At 32.0% G+C, this 15,987-nt stretch overlaps 1 protein-coding gene across 1 annotated transcript in view; it reads left to right on the plus strand.

Moving 5' to 3' along the window:
* The first annotated feature begins 593 nt into the window (after positions 1-593).
* The window catches only part of LOC119609959 (selenide, water dikinase 2), a 69,950-nt gene continuing 54,556 nt past the window's right edge, over positions 594-15,987 (plus strand). The window contains exons 1-2 of the mRNA XM_037965020.1: positions 594-898; positions 965-1,334. Of these exons, the coding sequence (XP_037820948.1) occupies positions 721-898; positions 965-1,334 (548 nt within the window). The 5' untranslated portion in view covers positions 594-720. The remainder of the gene's footprint in view (positions 899-964; positions 1,335-15,987) is intronic.

Below are 15,987 nucleotides of genomic sequence, written 5' to 3' on the forward strand. Positions count from 1 at the left end.
AACACCATTAATTTTATTTGTTCATATTTTTCTTAACAAATTTAAGTTTTTTTCAACAAAGCATATCTTGTTTTGATTTCAACACATAATTTTGAAGTTCGTTATAAAAAGGGAAAATTGTATGAAATTGTACTTGAGGGACTAAAAAAGTAGTGCGTTTTATACGAGGATTCGTAATAACAGAGTTCGTTATAAGAGATGTTTTCTGTATGAAAATAGTTACCAAAATAGCGGGACTTCAAAACTTGTTCGTAATAACCGAGAATTCGTTAAAATCGAGTTCGTTATAAGCGAGTTTGACTGTAGTATACTTTCTAGCTACCAAATTGACCTAAATTAAATCACGATTGCTGCTTAATTAATATATGCTGTTTTAATTGTATTCCGGTGCCATATTCGAAATCAAATTCCGATATTGCGCCTCTTAAATACCAAACAGTGCCTATCAATGGAAAATATTTGTGTCGGACGGACATGAGGGTTTTTCATGAACAAATTTTGGGGAAAACCGTGGGGAATTCAATTTAAAAATGGGGATTTTTGGGGGCATCAAGCTTAAGATTGGGGACATAAGTCAACATTTTTCTGGCAACACTGGTTCTGTCACTTATAGCACAAAGTATACTTATAGCGCAGTGTAAAGTTGTGGTGAAGTTCTTATCTGTCTAGACCCCAGAAAAATAATTCTGTTTAGGTGACGAAAGTTATAATTAAAGCAACATGTTCGATCCTAGAAAGTATGGCCTTAGGCCAGATTTTCAACTAACGAAGTTTTCTACGTTACGAGGGTGAGGTTGTAAAATCCCCCAAGATACTTTGCTAAAGTATCTTCAGGGAACAGAAATAATACAATCGACCAACTTACAAGGAAAAGTAAATAATGAAGAAGATTATATTGGTGAGCAAGATAATAATATAAAAGTTAATTATATAATAAGACCCAATATGTATCGTTATATTTTAGGTTCAGGAATGGATTGCGCAGTAGTGCCCCTAAAAAAATATAAAAATATTTCACTTATACAAACGGTCGACTTTTTTTACCCATTAGTAGATGATCCCCATGTAATGGGGAAAATCGCATTAGCCAATGTAGTTAGTGATGTTTACGCCGTAGGCGTTACTGATATTGACAAACTTAACCTTATTATGACAGCTCCCGAAGAATTAAAAGAAGAGGAAAGAAATATAATAATGCCAATGATTGCTACCGGCTTTCAAGAATCTGCAAAATTAGCTGGATGCAAGGTTCATGTACAAAATATTACTGTAAATCCATGGTGTATAATTGGTGGGATTGCAACGGCTGTAGTCAAAAAAGAAGATGTCATCATGTATGTATAAACATTTTACTATCTAGTCAATTTTATTGTAAAATAACTGGTTTTTGGCATTTCAAAATAGTAGCTGTTTTGTTTTATAAAATTGACAATACCTACGTAATCTTATTTTTAGATGTTATTAGGATGTCGTTTGTACAGTTGGGAACTAAAATACATTGGGTATAAGTCTCCAATTTTGAAAAAGTTTACCTTTAATTCTATAATTTTTCAAAAATAAATCATTTATGATATGTCTTTTGGTCAACAAATTTTTAGTTTTGGAGTTATAGATCTTTTAAGTTTTTATATATATGTATATCCAATATTTTCCCTATTCATGAACCGACAGGAATAATAAATATATATCCGTTATTTCGGTGGATTTGTGAAGTAACGGCACTTTTATCAAAACACTATAAAAATATACTTTTTGTGGGAATAAAATGACAATATGCACCAATTTAATAATGCAATGCACGGCACTATTCAAAACAAATGAGTGTAACGAAAAATGATGCTTATATTGCTTGTCTTCTGTAAATGTCAACGAATTCTCTCAAACGCAACGAATACTAAATGATTGGTATGCTGATTGAATAAGTTGTAAGAACAAATTAACTTAACAATTTTACCATGTTTTTATTTATGGAATGAAGGTTAGACTTTCCGAAATTCATATAAATTTCGCAAACGTTTGCTGATTGTTTTGCTCATTATAAAGACTTTATTGAGTAAATTTAAAAGGTTTTGTTCATTCATATGTGGTTAACCGAAAAATTGGTTTTTAATGCATATTTTGTTTTTCGTGAAACGATTTTTTGAAAATATTGATTTTCGGTTAACTTGATTATCCCTTTTTTGTGGATCGTTTAACCGTTTTAAAATAGGTATTTGTAATTTTTAGTATAAAATTGTATGTTTTGTTTGTTTTTTTTATTGCAATGAGTATTAGGCTTCAGTCAGAAAACATTACAGAAAACGATTAAAGCATTATGACATTTATATAAGAATGTTAATATAATTTTTCTTGTTTATGAATATAATCCTAAACTTTTTGCATAAATGTTAAAAATATTTTATGCGTATTAAATGCAGATATAAAATAAAAAAATAAAAAAAAACAGGTAGTAAAACCAGTGTGATACGCCATGAGTATATTTTAAAAATTATTTATTTTCCATAGAGAAACTTTTATGTTGAATATTTATTAATAGCGAAACCATTTTTTGTCAGTAGGCCACGGAAAAATCGTTCTTCCGCCGGACTGTTGTATGTGGAACAAACATTCTGCAGAAATATTTCTTGTCATTATCTATTTAAATAGGTTTAAATGTATCCAGCAATTTTCTAGATGATTTGATGAAATTTTTATTTTTTATCACCAGGACGAAGCTTATTATGGTTGAAATCTATCAGAATAACACTTTGGGGCTCATAATATGTTAACTATTCTAGTATTCCTACAAAAATCAATATAACTATACATATTTTGTACTATCCTAAATAATTATTCCGATTTTAGTAATGATTTCTTGGATGCATGTACCAGATATATATAAACTAAATTAGTTTAATTGATGTTAATCTAACTAAATATTATTTTCACATTGTCCATGGATGAGTTGATTTAATATGTTTAACGGTTTTTTCATACTCGGTTAACCGACAAACCGGTTTTCTAGAAATAGTCAATTTTTGGTTAACCGACAAACCGGTTTCTCCAAAAGTTGTTTTTTTTATAAACTCTAAAGGGGGTTTTAAATTACAATACTTTGTAATAATGTCAGAGTTTCGTTATCTTTAATACAAAATCGAATTTGTTGTCAAACTGTATTGAACAATTTTCATGTATTATGAAACCTATTTTTTTGGTTTATTTTCAATTTCAAATGGATTATAACCAGGATTATAACTGTAAATAACAGTTATTCTGAAATTTTTAACAAAAAAATCTCTATATTGGTGTCATCGTAGACCTATACTATTATATACCAATATACTCGTATTGAAGTACTTTTTCAGAACATATGGTGATTTTAAAACACGATCTTAGCTCCACAAATAACAGTTATTTTTTGACGGAAAAATAAAAGTCTGATTGAAACAGTTAAAAAATGAGTTTTATTTTTCCGTCATAAAATAACAATTATTTGAGGAGTTTTATTTTTCCCATCAGAAAATAAAACTCATTTAGGGAGTTTTGTTTTAACAATCACAAAATTAAACAATGTTTTTATACATATGTATATTTTTTCAGTCTCTTATTTTATTGAGTATATCTGACCAAGTCCATTAAATACTTGATTTGTGCCGACGTTGAAAACATATGGATCAAAAACGGCAAATGGTAATTTTTTCTTTTGTGACTGAACATAAGCTTTTTTAATTTCTTCGCAAGGCATTATTATGGAAATTGAATTTTATTTTCTGACGGAAAAAATAAAACTCCTCAAATAATAGCTTTGTTCCAGAACTTTTCTGGCTAAAGAGAATTAATGAATTTTCTCTTCGTACTTATAAAAAGTACGGGAACAGAAAAAACAAAATTTCTCTTTCAATAAATTTGTATTGAAGTTTATTCATAAAAATTTCTATTGAAATTAAAATAAAATTGAAAAACTACAATCACACATACTTTTTTTTATTAAAACAAATCAAAAATATCAAACATTTTTTGTTTTCAATGTATTTTTTTAAACAAATAATTTATTTGACAATTTTTTTTTCTATTTGCCAGGAAAAAATTTTCTGGCTAAAACCTGAAAGTTCTGGCAAAGAGAAAATAATTTTAATTGCTCAAATTTGTTCTCTTTTACAATTTCTGGTAAAAACTTGCAAACTTGACAAGTAAAGGAACAAAGCTAATTTTTATTTTATGACGGAAAAATAAAACTCTTTTTTTAAAATTTCATTTGAATTTTTATTTTTAGGTTGAAAAATAACTTTTTCAGATGGATTTTTATTTTTAAAGTCACAAAATAACTGTTATAAATTAACTTTTTTGATATAACTTATAACTGTTACGGTCCTTGATTATAGCGAATATTATGATGTAAAATAAAAGAAAGTTAATTTACAAATTAAAATCCAAAAGAAAACTATAAATAAATTGTGTATTTTGTAAAGAAATATGTTAAAAAAAGTTTTTAAAAGCTATATTTCAAACTACAAAATGTTTTAGTTTTTCAGACTACAATACATATTCAAATAATACTTTGTATTAATACAAAATAACATAATGTAAAGTACCTTTAAAGCTGCCTACACACTATGAGAGAAGTCGTTAGATTTTTATTTCATACTGCCAAAACAAAATAAAATTAAAATTGGTATGATTATCAAAAAAATCAAATAAAAAAATATTTTGTTTTACACTATCAGATTTGAAATAAAATTAAACTTCAATTTGAAAAAAATTCAATGAAAAAACGTAAATTTTTATTTTGTTTCTGTTTTTATTTGAAATTTGTTTCTGTTTTTATGTTTTTCTTTGTTTAAATAAAAATAAAACTCAAATAAAACAAAGATATCCAATCGTTTTGAAATTTTTCCAAAAATTTTTAAAAATTATTGGATTTTCAATTTTCAATCCATATTTTCAGTAGGTTAGGTTAGGTTTTTCAGACTGCTTACTAACACGAGTAAGTCTATACTTGGGTCCTATTTGGTCCCTTTGTAACGTCTGTAAAGAGAAAAGTTAAGGGAAAACATTTGGAAGGGGAAGAGTAGTGATAAAGAAAGTAGTGAAGAAACAGATATAGAAAGTAGAATGATGAGTATAGAATAGCGAAGAAGTTAAGACTCTGTTACCAGAAAAATCATAGTGTGTATTTAGTTACACACCCACTTCGACAATTTCAAGAATGCTAGTATACACTCAGGTTGAATAGCTGACAGATCAGATAGATCAGAAAAGTGAGACGAACCCAGCGCCTGATGACGGAGCGATTCCAGGGCCGGGCAGTTACACAGAAAATGAGTAATAGTTTCCTCTTCTTCTTCATTTTGACAGCTCCTACAAAAGTCATTATATGGAATACCAATACGTCTAGCGTGGTTTCCAAACTTTGAATGACCTGTAAGAACTGATAACAAAGCGCTCAGATATATTCTGTTTAGCCCTAAAATGTAGGATGTTTTATGAGAATCCATACGAGGCCACAGTAGCCTAGCGATCGAGCAAGTGTGCTCCTGAGACCATCGCTCCTGGGCTGAAATGAAGCAGTAATCAAGTATTTGCTTCTTGATGACCGCTAAGGGGACACCACAGAACTGGTCAATATCCAGTATGGTCATCCTCGTGCCGGCTTTTGCCAGAATGTCAGCAGTATTATTGCCAATTGTTTCCCCGTGTCCTTTGACCCAAATAAGGGTAATTCTTGAATATCTCGCCATCTCGTTTAGAGACGCCCGGCATTCTTGGACAAGTTTTGATGTAGAATACACACCTATCAGGGATTTGATAGCGGCTTGACTGTCAGTATAAATTCTGATATCTCTGTTGGATATCCGATAGTACCTAAGCCAATTAGAAGCCCTTTTTATAGCTGAGATTTCAGCCTGCAAAATAGTACATTCGTCGTTGAGTCGGAAAGAGATTTTCGTCCCGAATTCTTCAATGAATATGCCCCCGCCGACACCTTTAGTTGTTTTTGAGCCATCTGTATATACATTAAAGCTTCCAACACTTTCAGGTGCTAATTCATTATAATCGCAGATTAAACTATACCGGAAGTTCCTCGATATGCACGGTTCCGGAATATGGTAGTCAATAGCTTGATGTAGGTTTGGTACAAGATCTACAATCTTTGCATGACCACTGGAACCGTAGTTCCATCTATTCGTAATACTTAGTCTGGCTGCAGTATTCATTGCCAGTTGTTTAGCAAGAAGATCCACAGGCAGCCAGTTCAGCATGGCAAACAACGCTTTACTGGGCGTAGTCCTAAGAGCGCTCATTCGAACAAGCCAGCAGTTTTATATGACCCTGGAACCAGCCAGCGTCATCATTTTGGGGGGCGGGTCCTGGATTTTCCTTAAGGATTTTCCAGTACACCCCTAGCATTCGTTGACGGATGATCCCCCATTTATCTTGAGAGATGGCCCCGTCACTATTGCTCCTGTCGATAATAGCCCTTACCAGTGGATTTTTGGCAACCTCACTGAAAGGCCTATTAACGACGACAGTTTGCGCCTTCTTTGGACGTTTAGTCGTCGGCTGGATGGTTGACAACGAAGGGGACTCTTCCTCTGATCTTTGCCGTTTAGGCGCCTCAGCAGCAGACTTCGTCACTTCTGCTTTGGCTGGAGGATTTGAGTCCTGTTGTCTAGCCAGGATACTTTTGGCCCATTCAAGAGACGATTTCTCGTCCTTGGACAATACATTGTTGGGCTTGGCGCCATGTCGCTCAACAATGCGCTCGGCGGCGCGCCGATGTGCAAAAGCCCTACGGGAAGGGGTTTTGTGCCGTTGGGAATCTGCTGGTACGCTGGAAGAGCCCGACATCGAGTTCGACGACTTTTCCAGCGTAGGGGGAGGTGCGGATGAGGAACCCGACATCGGGGTCGACGATTCCTCTCTTGCACAAGGTGGCACATGGGAGACATTTTTGTCACCCGAAGGCAGGGAAGAGGCTGACTTTTGATCAGCTAGGGCTGCTCTCGCGGCTGCAGAGGTACTTGCCACAACGGGCAGAGGTACCTCACCGCTTGGGACCTTTCCCACAACTGAAGGTTTGGTGGGAGGGATTGGTTTACAAGCAGCCAGCTTGGGCCGGCTGCTTGCGGGTTTTATTGTTGTTGTTGTTGTTGCTCCAGTAACTTGCGAATTAGACAGGCCCGGTGCTACCACCTGTCTAACTCGGATGCCAGTAACATTCGATTCACCACAGCCCGGTGTCGCCGCTGTGGGAATAGGGTCTCCGGGTATTGTCAAGCCCCGAACCGGATACGAGGGGCATTTTTCTTCTTCAGACATCATTTGGGGGGGGGGGGAGATTTGCATTTTTCACCTACTGCCAGGACACAAAAACTGCCGTCCCTCTGGGATCAGACAGACCATCAAGCCGCCCAATATGGAACAGACGCTTGATGGGTTTCGGACTGCACATTTAAGTGCATGAATCCTTTAAGGATTCAATCGGACTGCTCTATCGATTGCCCTATCTCAGTGATAGGAAAAACAATCGATAGAGCGGGTACTGACAGACCGCCCAATATGGGAAACAGACATCTGTCAGTTGGGAGGGGTAGTTCTTAGTTTCGTGCTCGTCCTATGGCCCGTCTGACAAGGGTGACCCCTTGGAGCCAGCCAGCTTGGGCAGAGCTGACTCCGTCAGCATGGCCCATAGGATTCATTGCACTTAAGCCTTCACATCGCGACAAGATGACTACCCTTCGTGAAGGGTAGGTCAGGAAGGGTATTTTCAGTAAGTTTTATTACATTTTGATTCTACACTATAATATTTTTAATTTTATTTAAAAATGTTGACATGTCGTTTTACTGAATATTATGGTGTGTAGACAGCTTAAGTAGTAGTAAAACAATAAAAAATTAATTGAAATCAAACACACTAAATGAATTTTTCATTAAATACTTTTCTGCTTTTGTTTTCTTACTTCAAAAGTATTTGTTTTAGTTTTGCTCATGTACATTAGTATTAATATTGTACATTATATAAACGTTTGCGAAAGCTTTCGTTTGCTTTCATACTCTGCAACGAATGCTGGGCGAATGGTGTGAATGTTTTTAGTTTTTTCATGTGGCATTGAATTATTTCGTTGCTTGACGTATAAAGTCATAAAGTAAAAAATCGATTATTTTGTGATCGATTCTACACTACCAATTTGATTCTGAAATCGACTCTTGGCGATTTCTTTTATAAAATGTGAAAACAATTATAATACTCAATTAATTATCAAATTTTACACAAATTATTTATATTTATATAAGTTAGAGAATTGTTTTTAAAAGTGGTATATTACATTCAAGTTTCTAATAAAAGTTTTATGTAATCTGAACATGCACAGTGGGGCAGAATGGACATTTTTTGGAAATAAATCTGGCATTTCTAAACGGCTGATCCGATCGGGATAAAATTTGGCGTGAGCGTAGCCAAGGAGTATTCGAGTTTAAGTTTTGAAGATGAACCCTGCAGATGCCCCAGGGACGGCGCTGTGGCGGCTCAAAATAGGGTACCTACGACATGTAAAATTTTTAAACTCGTGCCATTTTTTTTCACCCAAATACAAAGATTTTTATATTTTCTGAAAGCGCTCGACGAGATCTTGAAAAAACATGCTTGGACATACTACTTACCTCTTATAATATCCGAGTTATAGGCATTTAAAAATTTAGTGATACAAAATTTACCATACCTTGGTCCGCCTTTTTTTTAATACAGGGCGTAATTTTGGACCAAATGGATTCAATTTTTTCTTGTTAGTTAGACAACAAAATTTCCAATAATATACAAAAAATTTCAGATCAATATCATTTACAGATCCAAATATATACGTTTTTTAATTTAAAAATTCAAAAAATTTTAGATTTTTGCCGTTTTTTGCCAAAAATGTGTCTTAACTCTTTTATTAATGAAATAAAATTTTCTTTAAGAACATATAACAATTTTATAGTTTTCTAAAAGGTATCTTTACGCAGAACACTTTGGCGTAAAAAACTTGTCCTATTTTTTGAAAATGTTGCCACTGCGTCCTTCCGAATATGACCTATTTTTTATCAAAACTTCAACTTTGGGCGACATGTTCTAAAATCCCAAAGCTGGGATCAGAAAACTGAAAGCAGTTTTGGAAACCTCAATATGTTTTCTATTTACTCCAAAAGTATTTTCCCAGCCCTGAAAGAAATGTGGACCCTACGGGCAAAAAATCCCATTTTTGGGATTTTCATTCCTATTTTTGGGAATTGCGGGATTTTTTTTTTGCATTTTCTTATTTGAAACGACAAATTTAACAAGCGTTGAAAATTTCATTGAGTTTTGTTCATAAATAAAGATTTTGTCATATATTACATATTTGTTTAATTTCTAAAACTATGATTTATATCAAAATTTTAATAGGGTCGCAGATAGCTACAACAATTTAGTCCATATTTATCCCTTAATATCATTTTTTAGTTAGATATGGAAATTCTCGACCCTTTACAAAAAATTTCAAGCCAATATCTCAATTACATTCAAAAATATGTTCATTTAAACCTGTGTCCTTTAATTTCATGTTTTTCATATTTTAGTATTAAGTATGACAGAACATAGATTTGGTGTTGAATAAAATATTTGGACAATTTTTAAAAATTATTTAGTTAATTATTTTATTAAAGACTATAACATTGTATATACAATAAAAAATTATAATTTTATTATGAGCCACGCACAACAACACCTAAATCACCCCACACAAACCACCTTTCCCGCCCACCGAAATATAAAACACAATTTAATACAATATCATCAGTTAGTATAATAGCCTTTTTTATTTGAACGTTTATCTTAAACATAATACAATTAATTCTTACAACCTACTTATATAGTTAATTCCTAACACTACTTATTTTCTATAAAATAATCTGTCATATCGGTATACATATCCAGAAGGTAATATAAGTCCTTTAAATGTTCCTTGTTTTGAGATGATAGAGTTTCATAACAAATCCATCTTTTTCGCATAGTTGAAAGAACAGGATCAGAAGATAGAAGTAAACTATTAAAAATATCTTCATTCTGTGATTGCCTGGAGCATTTTCTTGAGCTGAATAGTTGAACATGCTTAAAATCTCTATTCCTCGCTTCCTGGGCTTCTTCTGTTAACTCTCCAAGTGGAAGAATATTCGATTCAATTATTATTATTTGACCATGACACAATACTTTGTGTACTGTTGGTGTTACTTCCCTCCATGGATACAGAGATACAAGTAATTTAGAAATTTCAGATGTATATTCCCCAAATCGATTTCCATTAATTTTATGTTTACTATTCAGTGCCATTAAAATAGTGTTAACTCTTCGAAGCAACTCCTTGTCGATTCCAGTTATTTTTGAAGTAATTTCAAAATCACGAAAAAACCTTCTCGCCGTATTATCGTCATTTGTACTACCGCAACTTGGAAGTGGTTTGTCGATGTTTAATCCCATCTGAACTTTAAATTCTTCTTGGATTCTGCTTTTTTCCGCAGCTCTCAGTTCTTTCAATTCTTCATTATTTTTTGTTGATTTAGTAAGATTCTCTGGCACACTTCTATATTTGAGGTCGTATGCTATGTGTAAAAAGTAATCCAAAAATCGTATTCTGGCATGAAGTGGTGAAATTCTTCATTAATACTTCTGCTTTTGTTTATATTTGAGAATTGCGACTTTTTCTCATTACATATTGAGCGTCTCCAGAAGGAAGAAGTTTCTGTTATGGCATTGCTGACCTTTCCATCAATCATTGTTAAGCTTAGCTGATATGATACGTTAATAGAGAATTCCTTATTTCATCTTTTAAATATTTATTTCATCTTTTAAATATTCCACTAAATCTTTTGTTGTTTTCTTTGACTCCTTTGTATATTCAATTCCAATGGGTCTACAAAAATTTTTTGAACCCGGAGTTGTATTGATCCATATATCTTCAAATGAATTTCCGATGCTTGACGATGATGGATTAAGGGAATATGAACGAATTCGTAATGGCACCAATGATGACATAAATACACTTTTGTAGTCTGCTAATGTCCGACTTCCACAAGCTTGTTTGTATTCTGGAAGTGCTGATAAACCGTCACATCCCCACTTACACATTAAGACAACATCACAGTTATGAATTTTCCTTAGTTGGTCTTCTGAAAAGTCTGACACAATTCTTGATGCTGTGTTTTCGAGCAAAGATTATATATCAATACAAGCTTCCACATTATTAACAGTAATAGGTGATGGTAGGATAGTTTGTTTTTTTCCTGGATCGCCTTGTATGATTGTAATATATTGTGTCCTTTTTCATGCAGAGCTTTCCTTAATATTTGGTACTTATTTCGACTGAGACCCAGTTCCAACATAGGCGCTATTGCTTCCTCTTCAGTAAAATTTGATTGTGATGTTGGAGTTGGTATACTTTCTACAATTCGCTTAAGTCGTTTTGGTGATGCATTAGGAAGAATAGTTGCAATATGTACGACATCCATAGGTTGCTTTTCCTTTTTCAGCATTTCGTTAAATGTATCAGCAATTTCCTCATTTGAGATTGAAAAAAGTTTTTGTGTGACCCTCTTTTTTTTGACCTTGAACATAAGTCTTCGTATGACTTGCAAGGCGCTCCTGTTGATGTGTTGTAAGTTGAGATTTCCGTAGTAGTTTCCATCCAACTACAAAATTTTAATCGAAATTTCTTTTGATTTCCATCCACAGACTTACTTTTCACATCAAAAAGTTTTAAAAAGTTTTCAATTTTTGATATGCCTGTTTTGTCTACTTTTCTACTATATGTAGTTTTTATATAATTTGAAATGTCTTCAATTCTTTCTGTCCCTTTTGAAGATACACTCCATAAAACGGAACACAACTCTTCGTACTTTAATGTAATCTTCATTGTAGATTTATTAAATATGGTACTTAAAATCTGAGAAGTTTACTTATATACCAATTCTTGTCATTTCCGATACAGGTATTCCAAAGTAAAAAAATACGAATTGTCTACCTATTAACATTTAGGACTATATTACTATAACCTGTAATTCAGTCATTGATATTTCTTATTAGTGAATGAATCGAAATTATCATTACCTGTATATTTTTACCTACATGATCATAAACAAAACAGAACGAAATGATCTGTCGAAAAAATTTAGATAAAAAATTGTTATACATTTTTGAAAATTTAAGCATAGTAGGACCTTTCAATTATAAAGATAAGTAAACAAATAGAAAATAGGTAAATATAAGATTTAAATATGTTCTGTCATACTTAATACTAAAATATGAAAAAGATGAAATTAAACGACACAGATTTAAATGAACATATTTTTGAATGTAATTGAGATATTGGCTTGAAATTTTTTGTAAAGGTTCGAGAATTCCCAAAAATAGGAATGAAAATCCCAAAAATGGGATCTTTTACTTTTTTGCCCATAGGGTCCACATTTCTTTCAGGGCTGGGAAAATACTTTTGGAGTAAATAGAAAACATATTGAGGTTTCCAAAACTGCTTTCAGTTTTCTGATCCCAGCTTTGGGATTTTAGAACATGTCGCCCAAAGTTGAAGTTTTGATAAAAAATAGGTCATATTCGGAAGGACGCAGTGGCAACATTTTCATAAAATAGGACAAGTTTTTTACGCCAAAGCGTTCTGCGTAAAGATACCTTTTAGAAAACTATAAAATTGTTATATGTTCTTAAAGAAAATTTTATTTTATTAATAAAAGAGTTAAGACACATTTTTGGCAAAAAACGGCAAAAATCTAAAATTTTTTGAATTTTTAAATTAAAAAACGTATATTTTTGGATCTGTAAATGATATTGATCTGAAATTTTTTGTATATTATTGGAAATTTTGTTGTCTAACTAACAAGAAAAAATTGAGTCCATTTGGTCCAAAATTATGCCCGGTATTCAAAAAAAGGCGGACCAAGGTATGGTAAATTTTGTATCACTAAATTTTTAAATGCCTATAACTCGGATATTATAAGAGATAAGTAGTATGTCCAAGCATGTTTTTTCAAGATCTCGTCAAGCGCTTTCAGAAAATATGAAATCTTTGTATTTGGGTGAAAAACAAAAAAATGGCACGAGTTTAGAAATGCCAGATTTATATCCAAAAAATTTCCATTCTGCCCCACTGTGACATGTTTAATACATTTCAGAACAGATACATATGTACATGCAAATTGTCTTTGGCACACATATTTTTAAAAACATTAAAATTTAAATCCTTCCATATCTCATTTCAACCATTGGACTCACAATACTTTCAAAATTAACAATTCATATACGTAAATAAGTCCCTTTTATGACTGTTTATGTACAAGAAATTTATTTAAAATAGTACACATTTATTATATTTTGTTTCGTTATGTAATTTTTCATGAAAAATAAAACAAAAATAAATAAAATCCAATATTTTATGTGTGTTATTTGAATTTAAACATACAAAATGTGTTGTTCAATAATACGAATTTTTCGGTACTACGAAAGGGCCTGACACTATATAATTCGTACTAGTGGACGTCCACTGTATCTCATTTCAACCATTGGACTCACGATACTTTCAAAATTAACAATTCATATACGTAAATATGTCCCTTTTATGCCCGTTTACGTACAAGAAATTTATTTAAAATAATACACATTTATTATATTTTGTTCCGTTATGTAATTTTTCATGAAAAATAAAACAAAAATAAATAAAATCCAATATTTTATGTGTATTATTTGAATTTAAACATACAAAATGTGTTGTTCAATAATACGAATTTTTCGGTATTACGAAAGGGCCTGACACTATATAATTCGTACTAGTGGACGTCCACTGTATGGTGCAAATTTCATCGCGATCGGAAGACATCGATTTCAAAAGTTGGTTCACTTGACGTGAAATGCCCCATATACAATACTTAACACAATTCGCAAATTTCAATTTGCCAATTTATATGAAATTTTGGTTCATAAAAAATTTTAAGTATAATTTCATAAAAATACTAGTATTTTTAAGCCTAACTAACGTTCATAAGTAATTTTCTATAGCGAACATTATATGGAGGCCATGTCCAAATGTAAACCGATTTTGTCCATTTTTAAGCATTTTTAAAACTTTTTGATGATATAAAAATATGATAAAAAAACATTTTATAAAAAGTTCGGCGTTCAGTGTTCGGTCAAAATTTCGCCGAACACCGAACATTGACCGAACCTCACTTTTTACCGAACTCCGAACCCGTACCCGAACGTTCGGTCGGACACTACTATTTTCTTTACATTCAAATAATTTGTTTGCAAAACAAATAGAGTAATTAGTCCAAATAAGCAAAAACCATTGAAATAATGTTAATATGTACATCCATAGACATACATTCATATTAGCAATTATCAAAGTTTTTTAATTCCTTTGAAATTGAACTAAATTATTAATAACTTTGATAAGAGTAAAATGTCAAACAATTTTTTTTTTCAGAATTATATACACAAGACTTCCAGCCTAAAAATGATCTTCATTAAAAAAACGCGTGTCACTAACTAGTTTTTTCACCTTCTTTTATTTTTTTGTCCATAGCTTTAAACTATTCGTTATAGTGCTAACTAAAGACATTTAGGAGATAAATTCTTTACAAGCTTATCCGAGTGATATCACTTGGATGTTGAAATTTGTCACCAGGTTTTTTCCAATTTTGAATTTTTTACAGTTTTTTTGACCGGGCGCTGACGCCCCTTAATAAAATACAAAAATTGGGACAACAGTGGTTAGCTGATGTAATTATACACAGTATGGTATATATCTCGTTAATGTGTCCTGAATGGGAGATGGGTACGATGGGTACCACAAATGCGTCAGAGGTGACTCAAAAGCTAACCATTTTGCTTATAAAATACTATTCAGTTTTTCACTATACATCAGTTTCAGTTAACCAGAATTTACCTCAAGATGAGTTAGCTTCTAGTGCATAAATAAAAGATCAGCTATAAGTTACCTGTGCAATTTTCTTATATTTTTATACTATTTTTAACAAATTGTTAGTGTTTATAAATGCCTTCAATATGCAGCAACATTTCCTTCCTATATACACCATTATCCATGTCTTATATTCCTGAAAATGTTAATTTAATAATAATAAATTAATTTTTCATTGCTGAAACAAATTTTAATTTTCATAATTTAATTTTTTCAATACAAATTGTTTGACAAATTTGATAAGAGTTTCTATTTTATTTTTTATTTAATTTTTTATTGAAATGTTTGTTCATTTCCTCGATTATTTTTGAGTTACTTTGAAGCTAGTCATAAGAAGTTATCAAAAAGTTAACTTGATTTTTAGTTAACTCACAAAATCCTACAGGGTAAATACTATTTTTAAGATTTTTTTCAAATATTTAGGTGAAAACCGCTATAACTTTTGCGCCCCTCGATCAAAATGATTAACGCGAACGGATTCATCACGTATTAGGGTCTGTTTATATTAACACAAAATATTTTGAATGTGCCATCGAACATTTTTTTTGATTTTTTTTAACTCTAAATTTAAAAAACTTTGATAATTGCTCCTATACAGTTAATCACAAAAATAAGTATACAGAAATACTGACGCACAGTGGTATAGGAAAAAAAAGAGGGAAATAATTCGGTAACTTCTAAACGGTTAATCCGATTTTAATGAAATTTGGTATGCACAAAAAGGAGGTGTTGTCGAGTTTAGGTTTTGAATTTGGACCTTATAGGCCAACCAGGGGCCCGGCGGGGGGTCCTCAAATTAGGACACCTCGGCTATGTTAAATTTTTAAAACGATCTTATTTCTTCATTTGAGTTCCGATTTAAAAAAAATTTCGTATATAGAATCTTCTCATCGAGCACTATAAAAAATGTCGTCGTAGCAGTAAATTATCTCTTATAGTTTAGGAGATATTCGCATTTGAAAATTAAAATTTTAAAATTTTTACCGTCCTTACTTTAGTTTTTTGATAATAG

This window comes from Lucilia sericata, unplaced genomic scaffold, assembly GCF_015586225.1.
Source record: "Lucilia sericata isolate MDLA Ls3-8-SP2 unplaced genomic scaffold, ASM1558622v1 Contig000026F_arrow, whole genome shotgun sequence".
Taxonomy (NCBI): domain Eukaryota; kingdom Metazoa; phylum Arthropoda; class Insecta; order Diptera; family Calliphoridae; genus Lucilia; species Lucilia sericata.